This window comes from Cloeon dipterum, chromosome 3 (assembly GCF_949628265.1).
Source record: "Cloeon dipterum chromosome 3, ieCloDipt1.1, whole genome shotgun sequence".
NCBI classification, from domain to species: Eukaryota; Metazoa; Arthropoda; class Insecta; order Ephemeroptera; family Baetidae; genus Cloeon; species Cloeon dipterum.
The window spans coordinates 34335223-34356044 of record NC_088788.1 but is presented as its reverse complement, the minus strand read 5'-3'; the positions used below and the strand labels follow the sequence as shown (position 1 = coordinate 34356044).

Below are 20822 nucleotides of genomic sequence, written 5' to 3'. Positions count from 1 at the left end.
GGATTTTAAACGAGTTCTCAGCCGCGAGATTTAAGGCGCCAGCTTAGCCGATTTTTTTTCCTGCGGCGGCTGGACATTTTTACCGGTGGCTGACAATATTTTACACGTTAAGTTTGTTGGTGCTTTAAGACATTTTTTCTCCTGCACTTCTTAATTTTTGACCCTCTTTCACCGGTGCCTGGCGGCTGCCATCGTGACCCTCTTTCACCGGTGGCTGGCGGCTGCCATCGTGACCCAAAATTTGCCGGCTGGCGCGGCTGGCTGAGACCTCTAGATTTGAACCTTTGCAGTTGTATGGGCGTTTTTTTAGCACATCAAGTGTTTGAGGGCATCTGCTTCGTTCAGGACACTTCAACTCTGATTCTCTGTCAACATTTCTATCACGATTTTGGTTCCCAGGCATCACATGAAATCTTTTCAAGCTTCAATCTGAATTGTAGTCCTTAACTTGCTAAAAGCGGCTAACAGTCACTAAAACCAAGTTGCCAAATCTAGCAATCAATCAAAAGTTGTTCATTTCACTGATGGATAAGCCTGGTGAAACAATTGGGTGGCTACTACACAAACAAATCGTGGAGATCGGCCAACGAACGAAGAGCGAATTTCCGCTCATTTGATTTGCGATCGGAACGGATCTCCGAGTGAAGCCCAGCTTTCTTTATTGTTATTGTTGTTTTGGAGAGTGATAGCGGCGGTGGTGACGAGCGATCTCGCGGGTGATGGTGGCAACCCTTGAGGAACCCCCTCCTAGTCTGGCCCAGAAATAAACCACAGCAGAGCCGGCGAACACGAAAATGAGAAAGAGAGCCAACGCGCGCTTGTTTTTTCTCTTCTCTCGCCAGGCAGCCAGCTCAACTCTGTTCTCTGGCGTCGCCGTCGCCGCTGCCGCCGCCGATCGAGGAAAGTCTTTCTCCGGGCCGCCCTCCAGCCGTGGGCATATCAATCACCAACAGATTTCTGGCAACTCGATAGATAAATTCATCTGCTGACATGACATATTACAATGAAATTGCCGCTGGCAGTAAGAACTATGAGGTACTCCTGGACTGAAATTAATGCAATATGTACATAGTTTGTTTGGTCGGAATCATTTGAAGGAGCCAGGAAAATATTGTTCTGTCCTCTTTGCTATTTTTCATTCAGAGCGAGTCTTTTGTCAGTGCATGCAATTAAAGAAACGGGCCTTGGACACACGCGGCTTTCGCTCTCACAATACATCTTAGGGGCTCGCAATTAGCGGAAAAGCGGCGGAGCGAGAACGGCGGCGGCCAGGAGTCGGTCGAGGCTGGAAATAAGCTGTCGTGTGCGCGCGAGATGTCTGACTTGATGTCTAGCACCTGGGCCGCCCGGCCGTCTCATCTTTCTCGCTCGCATGAATCCTCAAGGGTGTTCGATGTCTTTGCCAGAAAACGGGGCCCACCGAGAGCCAGAGAGCCAGTCGGAAAGAGGCCGGCCGACTGGATAAATACGTTCGTTTGGCACTCTATGCTCGCCGTGATTCACTCACTCGTCGGCTCCAACCTTTAATTAATTAATCGCCAGACGGGTGCCAAATCTGCTCTCGTTGAAACGGTGCCCGTGGTGTGGGAGAGCCAGCAGGACCACTTTTTAGCACGCTGTGTTAATCTGCTAGAAGTTAAATATTTTCGAGAACTCACGCACTCAGGAAACAAGAATTTGTCGATTTAATCAGAATTACCTGCTTTTAATATATAAAAACAGGATTGATGCTGTGAAATCCAGAAATAAACTGCCTCTTCTTGCAATAGCTTAAACCAATCCTTATAAGAGTTTTACCTAAAAATTATTATTTTATTTATAAATTTTCTAGGGCTTTACAGGCCAACAATGAAGAACATTTTGCTTTCTTGGATTTCGCAAGTAGTTCGTTGAGTCTATTGTTTGTGAAATTTAGCAAGAGTATGTGTATATCTTTAAAATGTCCATACATTAAATCTGGACTGAGGAACAGTTTCAGATTTTTCCAAAATTATCGATTTTTTTCGCTTGATTTCGATCCCTTTCGTCGTGAATGCAATGGTGTGCGAATTTTAAAGGAAAATTTCCTAATTGGTGAAATAAATCGAAGTTTTACAGTAGGGAGACAATTGATTAGCATGTGAAATTTTGCACCGATTTTCTCCAAAACTAAATTGGCAACCTGGGAAAATATTCATTTTTCCTCATTTTTGGTAAAATGATTTTTGCACAAATTTTCTTTAATGCATTTACTTAAAAGGGAGGAAATTTAAAAATTTTTAATTTTATTTTGAGATAGAAAAATTGGAACTCTAATACATTTTCCGCCTATCCAACTAATGAATACTCAGCGATGACCTGGATTACCCTTAAGACGGTAAATCAATTACTCTCAATATTTATTTTTTATGAAGGTCGTGAAGGTCATAAAAAGAAACCATAATCTATCAATTTTTTGGCCCTTTGGCGTTGTCAAAAATGGTACGGACAGACAAGACGCCTTGTCAGACCAATAATTTTTAGAAAAAAAATTGAAAATGTGAAAAATAATGACCGGATAATTTTGTAAATTGTCATTTGACGTGTTGATTTTGTGTTTCAGGCGGCGGTCGGTGCTGACGATCGCGCGAGTGTCCGACAAAGACGCCGGCTGGTATGAGTGCAAGGCGGTGTCGGTTACTGAGGTCATAGCGTGTGCGTCCGCTCATGTTACAGTCAATAATGAGCACGGACCGGTGTTTCCACCACCGAAATTCAAACCACCCACTTTTCAACCACCAACGCGATTCGGCGAAAGTAAGTATGGCGTCGCGGCTGTTGAGTGTATTGTTCCTTTTGGCTCGATCTCGGCGGGCGCGCAATCTCGTCACCGGCTGCAAATCACGGGCTAAGCATCCCGGCAGCGGCAGATTGCGTGCCGCCATCCCTCTCGCGCACCCAGTGAGTCACGCCGCGCGCGAGATCCACCAAAGCGATTGCTCTGCAGAGTTGAGAGAGAGAGAGACGCACGTTTCGTACATTCAATTTAAACAGTCATTTCGTAATGTCCATCGTTTTTCATCTTTCAGACGAGTCGAAATTTTTGTCTTCCTTAAACGAAATGAGATTCTCGGTACTCTAGGAGGCTTAGGATAACGAAAGCGCCCGCTAATTACTTGGATCATGAATATGCATGCCTCGCAACTGCCTGAAAGAATGTTAATCATATTCAAAAATTCCAAATCCATTCAGACCGCCAATTTATCCATAGAAATTCCGCGTCTACGAAGGCCGACAAGGGACGATTATGAAAAATATCGTGAGCATTCCGCTAGCCAACTTTCTTTGAAGTTGATTTTCACGTGGAAATAATGCGAGAAATTTTAATAACACTGCGTGTGCGGCAATTTACCTCCGCCGTGTGTAATACAATAAAAAAAAATGCCGCGATCATTCGCGCCGCGTCCCGAGTGAGCCTCGTTGGCAAAAAACACCGTGAAAAATGATTGTTGTGACTTAATGACATGTTACATTTTTATTGCCGCGAAACGGTCCGAGCAGGTGGAGCGGCTTTTCAACAGCACGTTCGCGATTATGAATCACCGCGCGGCGCAAAGTGGGAAAAGTCGACTGCTTTTCATTTCAAAGTGGTGCCAAAGAAGCCTCGAGTCTAAATTACTCCAGCGACCGGCCGCAGTGAAAAATCCGCGAATCTAATCCGCGCGGCCAGCGTTTTCGAGTCACATATTTTCGAGAGCGAGCGCGAGACGCGCTGGCTGTCGTCGGCACACACTGTGTTACATTTGCGCAACACATGAATCCAATAAATTGCTGCGAGCCGCGCATGATTCACTCGATTATTCCGAGAAACGCTGCGCCTCTTGCTGCTAAATTCGCTCAAAATCACTTTGGCAGACCCTCAATAGGTCAGCATCAGCAGACACACACACACACACACACACACACACACACACACACACACACACGCGTACCTTCAACTTTTCTTGCTCTGATCGTCGCTCCAATGAAATTCTGCCGGCTGCCACGGGCCTGTGCAATTGATTCATTGTGGCTAATTTCGGAACGCAGCCGATGCAGTGATTCATGACGACTCAGCGCCTGCTAATTCTGATCTTGACACTAATTAGTCACCTAGCCGTCCTGCTCTCGATTTACTGCTTTTGAATGTGTGCTGCCCAGCGGAAATTAGTACTTCAGCCCTGCTAGCCAACTCTCGCCAGCACCATCTGAACAGATCTTTTGTCTTTCTCGGCCGTATAAAATATCAAGGCAGCTTTTTTACATCGCCATGGACAGATTTTATCTGGAAAAAGTATTAAAAGCATGTCCCTCGGTGTGAGATCTGCGTTGACCAAGGATTAGTGACAAGGAAACTGAATAATCTACGTTGTGAGTTGTACAGGTATCGATCTCATTGAATTCATGTAGCTTGTCGTGTTGTCAACCAAGTTAAAAGAGGATTGATACTGCAAAAGGCTGGAAAATTCTTGTTGCCAATGCATAAACTCGTTCCTTAGGATTCAATTGATACCGAAATTGACCTACGTAAATTTTCAATTTGAATTTTTCCACTTTGGAATTTTCCTACTCGTTAGTATTACCGATTTAAGAAGATTTCAAAATTAGATTTAGAAATTAATTTAATTCAGTTTCATGAAATGTCATAGAAGATATTTCCTTTTCATTCATGTTGATCAGGAGAAATTAAATTAGTTAATAATTTTGAAATTTCATTAGTTCAAGCGCAGTACATGAGAAACATCCGCTCAGACATGACAGTGATTGGAAGACCGTGAATTCTGTGACTAGTCGTTTGTCTTGGAAAAGTAGGGGTTCGTGGCAAAGCGGGCAGTGGAGGGGGAAGTGAAATAATACGCTCTCGTCCCCCTCCACTCCCAGCGGCACAGTAAAAAAGCTGACTCTCCGCTTTTCTCGCTATTCCAGCCGACTGGAAGGACCAATTGGCGGAGGCCTATGATTGGCTCCCCCAAATCTACCTTAACTACGGGGATAAGCCTAGTAATAATAATAATAATTTAATAATTGCTTTTGGAGCTCACAATCTCCTTTGAATTGAAAATTTCCCCTTGATGATTCAAAATTCTTAAAGTTTCCTTGTTAGATTCAATTGACAGTAGTGCACTGAAAGGTGATTTGGACAACTGTCTGAATTCTGAAGAGCGCCACATAAAATGATAAAACTCTGCCTCACGGTGCAAAATTTGCAACCTTAAAATTTAATATACGTAAAAAGTCTGAATTTTCCTTGAGAGAGCGTCATCAGGATCAAAAGTTTCCAGAGCTTTCAAGTTTCCGAAGGATTCTCCATTATACTAAAGTCCATTGGCTTTTTCTTGTGTGTCCCAGTTTCGGCCGAATAATGAACCTTTCATCCGGCGCGGCGCGTAACGTGAGTTGGGCCTCTAGACGAAGTGCTTTTGGAGGCTCGTTAGCCAATCGCGTCACACGCAGCCTCGGCCGCGGTCCGGCGGCGGCGGCGGACTATATAATTTCCAATTCACGCATCCACCTTAAAGAGTCGGCGCGTCAAGACGTCAAGGAAGTCTTTTTAGTACTGAGATCTTGGCCGTTTTTTGCTCCCTTTCTTTCTTTGTGCCGAGCCGCGCGCGCGCGCGCGCGCGCGGGTTTATATTTACTTTGACGCCTCGTGACGCAAAGTGCGCCATAAACCGCGTGTGCGGCGCGACACACCGGCGGGGTAAATCGAGGCAGAGGGTCAGGGTCGTCTGGCCGGCGGAAAGGCGAAAAAACGGCGCGCAATTAGCAGTGCGTTTCCGCGCGCGCGATTTATGCGTCCGCCCGCTTTATATGAAGAAGTGCGGCCGGTGTGCTCGCGGCCGTCGCCTCCTCCTCATTCGACCCGCTATTAATAAACCGAGTGCCGCTCTTTTCTGGCTCTTCACCTTAATGAGCTATTATACAACATTTGAAGCGTGACAGGGGCCTCGTCGTTGGCCTTTTTCACTCTCCGTGTGCGCAGCTTCTCTTCTCAAATTCATCATCGCCCCTGACGAGCGAGACAGCCAGCCGGCCCAGTCTGCAGGACACTCGGTGGAAAACCCCTGCCTGCAGACGTGCTTATGCAACCGGAGACGCGCGTCTGTCCTCCCGGTTGCCTACGCAGCAAGGAGGTAGCCTACGCCTCCTCGAGCATCACTTTGGCTGTTAAATTAATGTGGACTCCAAATTATATCATGCACAATCGCAGTAAAGTAAATAAATCAACTAAAGAGCGATTAAAAATGACCTGGGACCTGGAACAGTTATTTCCTTATTATACTAATATGCGGTCCATGGCCACTTTCGGTTCCTTCGACGCTCGTTCTCTTCTAGACACCAATCTAAAAACCTAACTCGAAGCTTTTTTCATTTGAGCTCCTCGATAAAATCGCTTACCGTATGAAAAATAATCTTGAAAACCGAGAATTTTGCCGCTAAACCTGAGCAATCGACGCCTTTCAATGCGAAACGAAGTAAAATGCAGTCACAATCGCCATCCGGCCCATAGGTGAATTTCAAAAATAAAATCAAACCAAAATCTTCAAATTCGAGCAGATTTTGGGGGCATCGGCGGCGGTGGGGGTGGGCGGGGGCTGTGAAAGGACTTAAAAGACGCCAAATTTTACGGGAAGTCTGAAAAACTCTAGTGTTTCACTCTACGACCCATAGGAACCGAGTAATTAATTTTTAGTCAAACAAACGTGATTCATGACATTTCAAAATTGGGGCTTTCGGGGCCAAGCCGGGGCCCTATGGGTCGGAGGGTAATGACTCTGGCACCGATCGATGCCCCTTGGTGAGGAGCATCCTGTTTTCCAAAATCAGACCATTTTTTGAATTACTACAATTTTTTTCGTCCAAAATTTCGAAAAAGTCGACATTTCAAAAAAAATATATATTTTACTTTGAACCAGATTTTTCTTGGATATATTAAATGATAAAATTCGATTAGGTATAGCAACCACGTGTAAATTTGCGAGAAAATTGGCTCAAAAGCACTGTCTCTCCGCGATTTATTTCAAAATTTAGGCAATTTTCCTTGTAATTCACACACCATTGGATAGATTGCGACGAGAGGGAGCGAAATAAAACTGTAACATAACAAAAAAATAATTCGCATCTAGAATAAAAAGTCTAATTAATTTTGGATCTTTGTTTCAGATACGACGCTAAACCCATCTCACAATCCGTACGAGTCATCGCTGTGCCCGGTGGACTCGTATTGTTTAAATGGAGGAACGTGTCTCTTTTACGAAGTTGTGGGAGAGCTAGTGTGCAAGTAAGTTACTCTCTCATATAAATAACGCGATAGACGCCCCCGACACTAAAAATTGCGACTGGAATGGTCGAAAACGGCGCCTCTAGAGTTATTTTCACAACGCAAGAATGTCGAATGTTTACAGCGTCAGAGGTTTTCTCGCGCTAGCTCGTGGCCAGCCAGCCAGCGGGCACCTGTGTGTATGTGAATGGTGCGAATAGCTCGAAAAAACCTACGCTCTGTGTCGCCGCAGACACATTTTGCGTCAGAAAGAATCATTCATTATTCTGAGCCGCGACCACAGACCCATTTTTCACTCTCACTCAGCTCAGAAGCTTTTACCGCCTCTAATTGCGTTATTTATGAGATTCGGAAACGGAATCAGGGTGTTTTCTGTGCATCCTGATGGCTTCTAAAAGGGTCAAAAAATGTACACGTTGCAAATCGAATTAAAACAGAGCCCGTTAAAGAGGCTGCATTGATAATATGGCTCGCTCGAGGGTTACCCTGACGCCAGGGTTCGATTTCTTACCTGTTTTAATGGTATCTTCTGACCTCAGGAGTAACCCCAAGCATGTTTCAGGGGTATTAATTAATATTTGGTGTTCTCAAAATTCACCTGAATTCACAAACATATTTTTTTCAACCTTTGACCCTCCATATCTCGAAAACCAAAGGTTTATTCACCTTCCTAAAAATTTCTAGACATGCTACATACACTTAAGGTTAAATTTTACCCCATACTTACGTCAAATATTATTGAGGCCGTTTTTTAGATATTCGAGATATTCGCAAATTAACAAAAAAAAAACAATAATTAAAATTTCAAAAATTTATAAACGTTGTTTGACGTATAAATAGGCATCTTCTGACGCAAAATTTGATGTTCTAGCTTAAAGAACTCAAGATGATCTTTATTTTGTGAGCTCCGAGAAGTCGAATGGTCCAGATTTCCCCCTGATTTTCCGGGAAACAGCCTCACATTTTACCATCAAAACTGGTTATTTCGACAACATATCAAAAAATAAAAAAATTAAAAAATCTTTCGTGGGAACCCTATTCTGTTTACATTATTATTTTTGTGGAGATGCTGATATTAATCTGAACTTGTTTATTTGTGTTTCAGGTGTGCTGAAGGGTACAAAGGAAAGCGTTGCGAAAACAAGGATTTTTACAACCGAGGCAGTAGTATGTATCAGAAAAAAATGCGGCCTTTCAGCTGCAAGCTAGGCTATTCCTCGTCTTTTTACTGCTAGACGGGGAGGAGCGCGCACACATACGCCAATTTTTTTGCCACTCTCGCTCTTACATACATATTTATTAAAAAAGAAAATGACTCAGGACTACTTTTTATAATAATTTATCAAAAACGCAACAGACCAAAAGAGGGATGGAAACTATTTATGTGCACACACACACACACTCTCTTTTTCCTTCCCGTTCTCGAGCGTATATCATGGAGAAGAATTACATTCGCCTTTGTCATCATCATCAATTTTCAAGTCACCCACCTCCTTTTTTGGAAACATCACTGGGAAGACGGAACTCGTGTTTTCTAACTTTGTTCCGGCACCGAAAGTTGCTTGCTTTACTAGTCAACCCAAATTAGGAGACAATCAAATGTCCAACTTGAGGATGAATCGCTGAAAAATAAATACCGAAGGTAAATCTTCCCAAAGTGCTGATGGTTTCTTTAGAAAAGGAGGGAGGCGAGTTGAAAGCAGACAGCGTGTTTTCAAAATTGGGGCTGAATTATTTTTCAAAATCAATCGGCAGACGACAACTTCCATTTTCTAAATTATCCGTGCTTGTTTACTGACTTTGCTATACATATTATCCTGACTCTGTTAATTATACGTTTCTCCTGTTCTTGTTTGATTGACTCATGACAGTCCTTTGTTCTGAGATCTTTTGCATCTTGCTTTTTGCACTGGAAAAATTCGGAACGCACTTCGCGTCCTTTGTGCGAATCTCGTTCCTTCCACTGAATCTTGATCTCACAGCCTCTCGCGGAGCAGAGTTGCCCGCTCTGCACTCCGCCCGCGGCTCCTTTCCCAGAAATGCATGCTGTGTTTGTGTGCGTGTGCGTTCGTGTGCCGTAATCCACTAAAAACCACGTGTATTCCACCACCATTTTTGCATATATATTAAAGAAATTGGCAAGAGTTGGCCCTCGGCGGAGGGCTGGCTCACGAACTCACGCCACGACGTGCCACCCCCTCATGCTGATCTCGCGCCCCGTCTGTCCAGGTCGAGGTGCGGGGACCCTGCTGCGCGGGGCCCGAGAACGTAGCGTCGGCAGATTGGCGGGGCCCTCCGGTGGCGTTCTGCACGGCTTGGGCGCGGCCCACCTCTCCTTCTCTACCTTTAATCACGCTTCCGTGTGTGATGCTGCCGTTGTTTAGACGTGCACAACCCCTACACGCAGTCTCGTAGGTCGCACTTTTTAAGCACCCTGCTCCAAACCACGATCTGTTTAATTGTTTTTTTAAATTTATATACACACCACTCGGATAATTTCTAGCTTCAACCCTTTGTTTTGCTTCTTCCGGTTTGGGAATTTAAGACGACCGACTGTTTGATTTAATTGTTGCCTCCAAATGAGCAAAATTTATGACTTAAAAGGAACCCAAAACCGTCTGAATCGCTTGAGAAGCCTTTTAAACACCTGTAAAGTGCACAAAGTATTCAAAATTAAACTTTTCGGAGCAGTAATTTTTAACCTTTCCAGAACTTACAAGTTTGATTTTAGATTTTTCCGTTTAAGAATAGGAAAAAGTTTTAGTTTAGGATTTTAGGTTTTAATAATTAAAAAATTTAATTTTTTTGCTTTAATCCGGAAATTATGATTACGTGTTTATTGTTAACTGTTTGTAGTGCTCGTTTAAGACTCGTTTTTCTTGTTGATTTCGTTCAACGTGTTGACTTCTTTTAAGCTGGCCGATTTTTAAATGTGGATCAAAATATTTTTATATCATTTTTTATTTAACTTAGTTAAAAATGTAAAAATAAGCAACTTGAAAAAACAGTTCGTTCTCTGGTAAATGACACGGTAGTCATCTCAGAAAATTTGAAAACTTTATCTTTTTCCAACTTTCCTATTTTCCAATTTCCCTGCAAGACTAAAATCTAGGGGCGTTTCCGAAAAGAAGATCGATTTGTCTTGTCAATTACAGTGCACCTACAAAATATCACCGAAATGGAATTTAAATTGGATTTTCAACTCGATTTGAAACATTTCCCATGAGGATTTTTAATAGACATCAAAGCCGCGGGATTTAAGGCGGTGGCTGGCCATTTTTACCGGCGACTGGCGCGGCTGATAATATTTTAAACGTGAAGTTTGAGAGTGCTTATCGGCCTGAAGGGCTGGAAGACATTTTTGTCTCCTGCACTTTTTTAATTTTTGTCATTTTTTCGCCGGCGGCTGGAGCAGCTACCAACGTGCTGGTGCGGCGCAGCGTGGCTGGCTGAGACCTCTAAATTTTAAACTTTGGAACTCCATAGACAGCAAACTCATGCGGTCAAATAAAAAAAATCACAAAAACGTCGAATCTTAAGAGTTTCCTTGCCAACAAATGGGAAAAGTCTAAATAACCTATACAAATTGGTCCTATTTTTTAATAAAGTCTAAAATTCCAAAACCAAAAGATATAAGTTACAGACAAACTCCGTTTTCGATTAGAAAACAGTGGTGTTTTTTAGTATTAAAACATAAGATAAGAAAAAAACAGATCAGTGTTTCTGCACTCTTCCCCCACAAAATTACTCGGAATTATTTCGTGCACCACGCACAACACTACTTTCCTTTTATTTGAACGAAATGTCCACATCATGTAAATTCGCAATGGCATGCTCCTATTTTCATTCTGGAAACTAACCATATCTTGTGATGCAGTCAAGAGCATAGTCGGATGTGCTGTAGACACACGAACACACATTCTAAAAATAAGATTTTTTGTTTTTGTTTTTTTGAAAGAGTGAATTCCTTGCTGAACTAACTGTGTTTTCTCTCTTTGTCCTTTTTTGCAGTTAACTCGCGGCAAGCCATCTAATCAATGCCCCAAAGCGATAACCAAGGAAAGCAACCACTAAACACACACAAAACCCTCCGCCAATCCATCCATCCATCGACTTTTATGATCTCAACCCCCTGATCCTGCATTCCCAGATCCGTTGATTTCCTCTCGCTGAGACGCTAACCGAAAGCCTTTTATTGCCTGCTGTTTCTCTTTTCGCTCTCACTCCCCCTGCTCTCTCACTCTCTCTCTCTCTGTCTATATCTCTAACCTCTAATCTCTAAGTGTAAGGGACTCGACTCCCTGGTAAAAGCGCACATTTAGTGATTTAGTAATTAACAAACGTAGGTGTGTTTGTCCAGCAAATTAATAGTCTCACTAATAACTTGTCAGCCAAATAACTTAGCTCGCGCACACTCTGTGTTTTTGCTCTTAATACTCTTCTCTCTCTTTCTCTCTCAATGTGTATTCTCGTGTTTAAAAAGAAAATGGTGCTGGAAAACTGTCTTTGAACTCTATGGGTGGAGAATGAGAAAAGTTATCTAGGAAAACACAATCGAGCTTCTGACTGGTATGGGAGCTACTGCTGCTGCTTTCGAAAGCCATCCCTCCTTTTAATAAATAAAGAACTTCACACATTTGGTTTATAGTTATCCATAATTGTCATCTTTTTGGAATTAATTTTGGGCTGCAGGCATTATTAACTTCACATTAACCTAATTGATATTAATTTAACTTGCATTTTTGTGTCTTTCGCCAAGAAGGGGCTGTTTCAGATTTTACGAAACCCTTAACTCTCAACTTATTGACGCAGTTTATCAAATTAATTATCACAAAAAAAATAAACAATTCCGCCTGTTAAATCTCTATCATCCCACTCTTCCACTTCCCCAATCGAATGAACGCCCTTGATGACTCGACAGAAAGAAGAAGGACGTTTTTTCGGAGGCGACAATAGCCAGCAGCAGCAGCAGTCGCAGCAGCAACAGGCCGCCGCCCTTAGAGCGCGGCCACCCCTGCGCCGCGCCGCGCCGCACCGCAGAGTGTTCGATTGTCTCGCCTCTACGAACCGTTCCAAAGGATTTTCTCTGCAGAACCTCGCCTCGGAGAGTCCCCGACCGGGGTCCAAGGCCCTCGCCACGCTTTCGCACCCCCAAAGTAGCCCGGCGCAATGTGAATAATACAGGCAAGGGACCAAAATTTCAACTAATTTCGGTTGTTGGTGCCGAAAGCTTCTTTGCTTCTGAATGAAAAATTTAATAATATACACTTGAAACTTACCAATTTGGTTCAACCAGCAACATTTTTAGAGCACTTCCAGGTGATTTTTGGCCTAGGGTGACTTTTATTTCACATTAAATACTTGCTAAGAGGTGGGGAAATACAAAGATGTCTCAAACACCTTTGAAAATTAAAGCTGGGGTGTACTTTTTTATTTATTTGAGGCGTCATGTTGAAATTTCCGCCATCCAACCTACTTTTTGACCCTGAAAAACTTTTCATTTTGCGAAAAAGGTCGCAGGTCAAAGGACAAGGACACATTCCGCGACCTTTTCAGGATAATAGTCCCCTTTTTGATTTTTTCTAAGGTTTTCATAGCCAATATGTAGCCTGCGAAAATCTGCACTTAAGTTCATTGTGGCAAGTTTAAAAACTGGCTCAAAGCCGCTCGCCCGTGCGTGACCCTTAAATTGAAAACGTTAAGTGGCACTAAATTTAAAGAAGCACACAAAGGGTGACCAAATTGAACCATTTGAGGTCTAATTCCAACCCTGACGTGTCAAAACACGAAATATTATCATAAATCAAACAAGTTTGGTGTTATTTCATTGGTTTTCGACCCCGGGGAGTTTAAATTTGAACTCGAAAATTTAATATTAATTTACCAATATAAGTTTGAAACAAAATTCGGTGTCTAGAATTTTTTATTCGTATTCCTGGGACTAAATTAGAACTCCACAGGATCGAAAACCTATGAAATGACACACACCTCGATGATTTAGGAATTTTTTCGTTTTTTTTACACTCAGGATTGGAACTAGACCTCAAATTGTTCAATTTAGTTACCTTTTTCAGTAAATTGGATACGAAAATTTGATGTCACTAACGTTAGGCACATTTTCATGCACGGCAGTGCTGCTTCGGGCTAAAATTGACACCTGATGCACTTGTGCAGAATTTCACAGGCTACATTTTGGGCCTGAAAATTAAAAAGAATCTCATTGATAAATCGAATTACCTTAAAAAGATTGCGCAAGGCGACATTGTTCAGGATTAAAAAGTAGGTTGGATGGCGAAAAGTTGAAAATGATATCTCAACTCAATAAAAAATACACCAGTTTCCATTTTCGGGATTTTTTGAGATAGCCAAAAAAGGGAACATTAAACTTGGAATATCCCCCTACCGCTTAGCACGTGCTTGAAGGAAAATCAAGTGTCACTAAATTTTGCGTCCTAATTCACATGAAACTGCTTGAAAGCGTAATTTTTTAACCTTCAATGCACTGCTTATTTTCTTCTTCTACACACAACTTTATACATTTGTTTGAAATATAATTTAAATAAAAAGAATCTTAATTTGCCTAGAACACACGGAGGGAAATAGAAAAAATCTCAGGACAAAGGACACCGCAATTGGTCTAAAATTTAAATTCCGTCCATTTCGTTTTGCAGGAAGTTCAATGTAGCTGCCGGGCGAAATCATTTCAGCTGTCCCCACGAACAAATGAAATCTTAAGAGGAAAAGGCCCCTTTGAGGTTCTCTTCAGTTGACACGAATAAAGGAAACGAGCGCCACTTCAACCGATGGATTGTTTACCAATGTGAAAAAATGAGAGAAGACCCTGGAAGTGGGGCCGCAGTGAGGCAAGAGATTATGAAAAATTGTTGGAAATTGTTGATGCGAACGAGAAGGAATTCAGTATGAAATCTGTAAGCATACCAAAGACTTAATAATCGTGTATTATAAATTATGTATAAAATGTGGACATTGTTGAGATGCTGAGAGTAACTAAGAGAAAAAAATGAAGTATTCGAATGTGCCATGACGAGTGATAATTTTAAAATGATGGTATTTGTGTACAATAAATTATATATTAATATACTTGTGGAAAAGTGAAATTGCAGTGAGAGAAGTCAAAGTGATATACGAAGTAATGACAAAGTAGGAAATATTTAAAGAGAAAGAGACCTGATGGAAAACAATGAATCGACTATCTATATCGATTATCCAATGGAAAACGCGAAAAAAACAACCACAAAGTTGCAAGCCGAAACGACATCACAGGTACCGAGATCAAAAAAAAGTTATAGGTTATTGACTAATGTTGAACAAGCTGGCGCTGAACTAATAAATTAAATACTCTCCCAAATTCATTACTCCGTAGCGATTGTTTTTTGAGTTTCAAAGACCAAATATATTTAACTGTTGACACCAGAGACTAGTTGTTCCAGCTTGCTAGGGTCTACGAGCTGTTGATTAGCGAGCTAATTGAGGAAATGTTGCAGTCACTCTGTTAGAAGTAGTCTCATATATTACTTATCTGTCTGTTTAGACCAGTAATAATTCCAAACATTCTCAAAGAAAAATCGTAATTGTTAACTCAAGATGGTAATTTCTTTGTGAGGGGCGGACTGTGTGAAAGATTGGCATTACTTCTTGTTAAAATTGTAAACTGTAATTGAGTCAATCACAGAGTTGCCTTGAAAGGGATAAATTTTTTATTAAAAAAAAGAAAGAAACCATCTCTGCAGTCTGTTCCTGGTTTTGTGAAACTTAAATGGCTGCTTTTTGTGTGCTTGATCAAAACTTAGGCAGGCTTTGAAGTAGCTCGTGTCTTTTCTTGTTGCTCCATCAGAAACATAGAGCTGTATTTAACGGAAGGAAAGCGAACTATCACCACAATAAAATATAATATTGATTTTTGCATTTATGAAAATAAAATAGAAGTGATTTGTATCTAAACTGAAGAATGACAAGTGTATTGTTTGATCCAACTCGAAAAATTTATATTCGTGGTTGATTTGTACTTTGTTTTCACTTTTATTTTTTCATGGAAAAGTTCCTTGTCTCTTTAATTCAGAATGTACTTGCGAACCACATGATGAAATATCCATGGTTTTACTGTTTTCTCACTATTGTCAAAGCTTTTGAATCTTAGCTGCTAAATTTAGACATGGAGGAAGTGTCTATTGTTAAATGTTTGATGTAAATATGCAAATAGAAAAGAAATAAATTATAATAGCTTGTAACATACACTAACGTGTTTCATCTTCTTTCCGAATGAAAAACCTTTTGTAGAGTGAGGTGTCTTTAATTCCCAATAAAACAAAAAGAGTCAACTGACAATACCAAAAGAAGGTACTTATCAAAACGAATATGCGTAAATCGTGCGCGTCTACTGCTCCTCCTCATCATCTGAAAGTTTCACCATTATTAGCGTGATTTTAGGCAAAGTGAACAATAAGAACATGTGGGAGCAATTCCACGTGATATAAAAAATACTGCAGTTTGGAAAAAAATGACATTTGAAGCCATTGAGTGGGAACGTAATTTGTTGAAATGATTTTAATTCACTAAATTGGGGTTAAAAATGTTAATGATTTTGTTAAATTGGGAAAAAATAGATATTTTGAACCTGAGGGTCGTCAGGGTCAAGCCCTGAAGGGTTTGCCTGAACTTAACAGGTGTCATTTAGGTCTTGTTGATGTGCCATAGTAAATCAAACAAAAATAAATCAAATTCATCGACATTAAGCGTACTTTCAGGAACAAAGTTTACGCTCAAAGCCATATTTCTAAACGGAAGTGAACCAACGGAACTTGGTGAATTTCACAGGACACATTTTTGGCCCAGCAACTCGGATTTTGAAAAAGATGACCTTGAAAGGTTTTAGTTGGTTCTTCAACATGAAAAGTTAGGGTGGAGGGTGAACGTTTCACGTTGATATCTCAACTTGCACTCAAATTAAGTTGCTCTTTTCAGTTTGCACACTCATATTAAAAAAAGCCACCGAATTTTTTCACTACTCATTTAGAACGTTCAGAATAAATTTCCAACCCGTCAAATCTCACGTGGAAATGCTCAGTTCATAAATGCACAGTGTACAGATACAGATGACGCTATCTATGTGAAGTAAATTAAAATAAATCATGCACGCAGCCTTGCTGGAAGGCTGTGAATCGTGATGTGTACCAAAAATGATCTAATGAGGAATCATGCACTAATAAAATAAAGGTTCTACTGATAGTCCTTGTCATTCCATGAAGTTAGTCTAACTTACAAAAGTTTACTCTCAAGTCAAGTTGTTAAAGGGGCTGAAAAGCTTCACTTTCTCTCAAAACTGTGGATCAGAGGCACAGAGAGTGTGATTCTAGTAGTCTTTTAACTACACAGATAGATGCCAGAGAAGATTTCTCAAGTACGAGAGGAGTATTTCACTTTTAAAACAATAAGAGCTAGACGCTCCGATTATTTACCTCCATCATCTTCGTCCAAATCTTCATTCTCAGACTCAAATGCATTGTCTGGCACGCTGTAGAGCCGAATCATGGGCTGCAACGGTTCATTTTTAACAGTCAAGCAAGCTTTCAAACCTCTCCCGTTTCTTTTACCTTGTTGGGGTCCTTCATGATGAGGTATTTGCCATCAGGTTGCGCCTTGCAAATGTCGATGATGCAGCGGAGGATGCCCCAAGCGTTGTCCATGTTCAGGTTGATTTGGGTGGCAAACTCGGTCGGCTTGTACTGCTGAGTGCCGAGAATTACGTGCTTTGAAGCATCACGCACATGAGCCCTTGACACGTATCTGAAGAAAGAGAAAAGGGAATTAATAAAATTCAATATTAGCAAAAAGACACTTATTGATACGAAAAAAGGAATTTTTCGAATTTTTACCAGCCAGGGTGGTTAAAACCAGGCAATTTTTTGGGTTTTTATAAATTGGTTGGAATCAATGGCTTCAAGAAAAACGCTATTCAGATTTTAGTTTTGATTTTGAATTAATAATGTTAATTTGAAAAGTCTTAGATTCAAGGTGGCGAACTGTTTTTCTATACTCAAATTATTTTATTTTGTTAAAGATCCCAATTGAAGCCAATTTTGCCGGCAAAAAACCAGTGAAAACCGGCTTAGCTGTATTTATTTTATGAAAGCAGGCATTTCTAGAAATTGTAAAATGGTTATTCTTTCTTATTACCATCAAACAGAGGTTAAAATAAGATGAACGTGTGCCAAAGGAAAACTGGAAGCTACTAGTGCTAGATTACAAATATTTTCAACTTGGGAGAGCTGATATATATGCTTTTAATAAATATTTTCCTATGCCTAATTTCCCATTGAAGCCATTTGAAAAGTTGATCCCAACTTACCAGGACTCAAAAAAGTTTAAAATGACCACAATAAATCCTGATTTTAAGACAAATAACTTTAACTACCACAATTTCGACATTTCAGAGCACTTTTAGGGAAAAATCACAAAATTGTATTCCCTTGTAAAAAAATGAGTTAAATCCAGCTTACCCAAACTTAATTTGGTCGGATCCGGCCAAGAGGGCCTGCACGGTCCATTTGGCCAGCTTGCAAGCGTTGTTGCGCAGCTCATTGGCAAGGACAGCACCTCTCTGGATGTCCAGCTTCTGACGCCACTCCACGTTTCCAGAAAGCTAGGCAAATCGAAGATGAATTTGACAATTTCACCGGCATGCTTCGTGTCTCACCTTGGAGTCCCACTCATTCAGCGCTTTGATGCTGAGGTACTGGTTCTCGCCATTGGGTCCGGTCATGACAGCGTCGTGCTCGCATCTGCAGACCAAAACAACGCCGTTGTCCAGGTCCCACTTGCGGTAGCGGTACGCCACTGACGCCACTTGCACATTCTCCTCTTCGCTCACGAACGGATTCGGCTCGTCAAACTTGAACGGAGCTTCGCCCGTTTTCAAAACCTGCTGCGAGAAATTGTGGTTGATCATGGTGGCTTCAAGGGCGAGATTCCTCGGAGAGTTGGGCGAGTTAGCCACACTGCTGTCCTCCACCGGCGGCTCCACGGAGGTTTCGTTCACAGTCAGAAGATCTGAATCAAGTTCATTGTTTTGTTTGCTAAGAAAATTCAAATGCAAAGTTACCAAACTCGGTGTTGTCGCGCTTGTCAAAGAATAACTTGTCTCCGATTTTGTCAATGACGATGTCCCACGAGTAATTGGAACGGGTGCAACACATCAGGGTCGCAAGAATCGCGTCGGTGGCGTACACATTGCCCTCAGTCTTGGACAACTGAAACGAAGTTGCATCCATGTTGAGATTTAGATAGGGTCCTGCTTAATAAATGATTTGTTTAAAATTTGCAATCAGTGAAGCACTTGATTGACAAATATAAGGATCCGCAGGCGCAGGAAGATCCCTTTGAAAGACGCCACTGCGAAATTAACCTCTGTTTTCCGACCTTCTTGATGGTTTCAACAGAAGGTTCCGGCAAATGTTTCGTCCGTAGACAGGACGGATTTAATAGAAGCTCGTTCACGAGTAAAGTAAGTTAAAAGCTTATTAAAATTATCCAGTTGCAAAAGCCCTTAAGTGTTAAAAGTCATCAATCCATAGCACCAGCGGTTACATTAGGTTTTAATGCCCTTCCGTTCGGATTTTAGACTCAATCTGTGCTTTCTGCTCTTTAAATACTTTCTTTCAGGGTTGCAATTTTTGCTTAACACTCAGTGTTTACCGATTTCTTGCGCAATAAATTAATTTTTCCATTTTTATCCTTTGAAAATCTACAATTAGGGGTCGAAATGATCAAAATTACCTCTACTATGCAGATATTTTCTTTATGCCTTTCGCAAACGGTGGATTTAAAAGATTTTTATTCTAAAAAGAGAAACAAATTAAATATCTCACCTTTCTGATGACAGGGTCATCAGTAGTGGTGACAGTATGGAAAATGCGATTGACTCGCTGCAGCGGCTTTTCATTTTTGCAGTTGACGCGGTCGTAAGTCTTGTCATAGAACTCCAGCTGACCACAGCATTTACTATATCAAATGACGTTTTTTAGTAAAAACAAGCTGAGCATTCTGGTAAAAACACTAACATGTCGTCTCCATCCTCGATATTGGGAAGAGACAGTTTGGCGAGCCGTGGGAAGTCCATCTCTTCAATGGTGATCCAATCAGGCTTCACCGTAACTGACGCATCCCTATTCTTGACAGGAGGCATGTTTTTCATGTTTCTGTTGCCCATGTGGCGCTGCCAGCCCTTGTTCTTATTTGTCTGTCGTTGACGTTCCCTGATAAAATAAATTCAAATTATAAAAATTGAAGGGGACGTAACTGAACTACAAAAACCGCTGTCAAATTGAAATTTTGCAGCATTATCCAGCTTGAAAGTCCATTCATTTAGTGAACTCACCTGTCCCTAAGCTTGGCGCCGCCGCGAAGAGATTGCATTTGGGACTGCTGCCGCTGCTGTTGCGCCCGTCCGCGCATTCCTCTCATCTGCCGGAACCTGCCCCTCTGGTAAGGAGGTTTCTGCACCCGCGCGGTGTCCACCAAATGAAAAGTACTCTCGTCTTCCTCATGATAATACGCGTATTGACTCCCTGCACCAAACTGCGAGGCATACTTGTCTGGAAACACCATTCGCGGTGTTTTATTTCACGAATTACGCTTTTAGATTTCACTCACTTGTGTACTTTTTGTCTTGGAATGCGGCACCAGTCCAGTCAGAAATCTGGAATAAATAGACCGACATTAGACCCCGATCCGACAAGACCCGTAAACAAATAATTTCACCTTTCCCAACCGGTCACCCTTGGAAAAAGGCTGATAGGGCATGTTCCTGAACTGGTCAGGCATCTCGCAAGGACCCCAGCCGGTGGGGTTGTCCTGGATGACGGGGGAATTGAACTTGGGCATTTCGTCGGAGCTCATCTTGCCCCACAAATTCCTAACTTTCACGGAAACACGGTCAACTTTGTAACTCACAATCGGTCAGTCGGTAAGCAGACACGTTTTCGTGAGTTGCCGGAAATGGCAGGGGCGTCGGCGGCAGCACGGCAAGCACAGCTCTACTTTGTTATTTGGTGCTGCCATCTTTATTCTTTTCAAAGATTATAAGCGCCAAAATCACAGGGAGCAACCCAAACCCAAAGGCACTGAAATAATGATGTAACCGATGTAACCATAAAATTTTTTGGAAATGAGATAAAATAACGTAAAAAAGTGATCATTTTCATAGAAGTTCGCGATGTCTACGGTCTGTTTTTATCGATTTTTCGATAGCTTTGTAACCCTTTATCATCTGTATAACCTGACCTTTACATTTTGTATGTATATGTATTGCATAATTTCTAATTTTTTCAATTTTTTATATAAATAACATAAATAATATCGATTTAATTGACAGATTTCGTTAAAATAATTGAAATTAAATATGTATTGTAAAATAAAACCAACTGCATGAAAATTGAGCAATTTCCCGTGATTGTTTAAATAAGCTCTCTGCGAAATTGTTGGAAATCACAATGAGCTTTGAATATAAGTAATACTTTTAAGTTTG

The 20822-nt window shown here is 41.3% G+C and overlaps 2 protein-coding genes across 8 annotated transcripts in view; one reads left to right on the top strand and one right to left on the bottom strand.

Moving 5' to 3' along the window:
* Positions 1-15532, top strand: part of vn (vein) — a 60124-nt gene extending 44592 nt beyond the window's left edge. Inside the window, exons 3-8 of one of the 6 annotated variants that reach the window (XM_065486650.1) lie at positions 2582-2775; positions 7162-7279; positions 8385-8446; positions 9509-9690; positions 12201-12463; positions 13951-15532. In XM_065486650.1, coding sequence (XP_065342722.1) covers positions 2582-2775; positions 7162-7279; positions 8385-8446; positions 9509-9663 — 529 coding nt within the window. In that variant the 3' untranslated portion in view covers positions 9664-9690; positions 12201-12463; positions 13951-15532. Of the gene's footprint in view, positions 1-2581; positions 2776-7161; positions 7280-8384; positions 8922-9508; positions 9691-11290; positions 12464-13950 lie in introns of all 6 variants that reach the window. The other 5 variants (XM_065486649.1, XM_065486652.1, XM_065486653.1 and 2 more) reach the window with 5 other exon arrangements.
* A 37-nt stretch (positions 15533-15569) lies between these two features.
* Positions 15570-20318, bottom strand: eIF3d1 (eukaryotic translation initiation factor 3 subunit d1). 2 transcript variants are annotated; one of them, XM_065486648.1, is made up of 11 exons: positions 20057-20317; positions 19949-19994; positions 19674-19890; positions 19357-19551; positions 19165-19297; positions 18399-18546; positions 17994-18346; positions 17797-17939; positions 16891-17083; positions 16756-16831; positions 15570-15694 (listed from the first exon to the last, which is right to left on the bottom strand). In XM_065486648.1, exons 1-11 carry the CDS (start codon positions 20192-20194, stop codon positions 15675-15677), a joined length of 1662 nt encoding a protein of 553 aa, XP_065342720.1. In that variant the 5' UTR covers positions 20195-20317; the 3' UTR covers positions 15570-15674. The 2 variants fall into 2 exon arrangements, with proteins under 2 accessions (XP_065342720.1, XP_065342719.1); XM_065486647.1 differs by lacking the exon at positions 15570-15694 and adding an exon at positions 15736-16619 and having other exon boundaries at positions 20057-20318.
* Between the last annotated feature and the right edge of the window lie 504 nt (positions 20319-20822).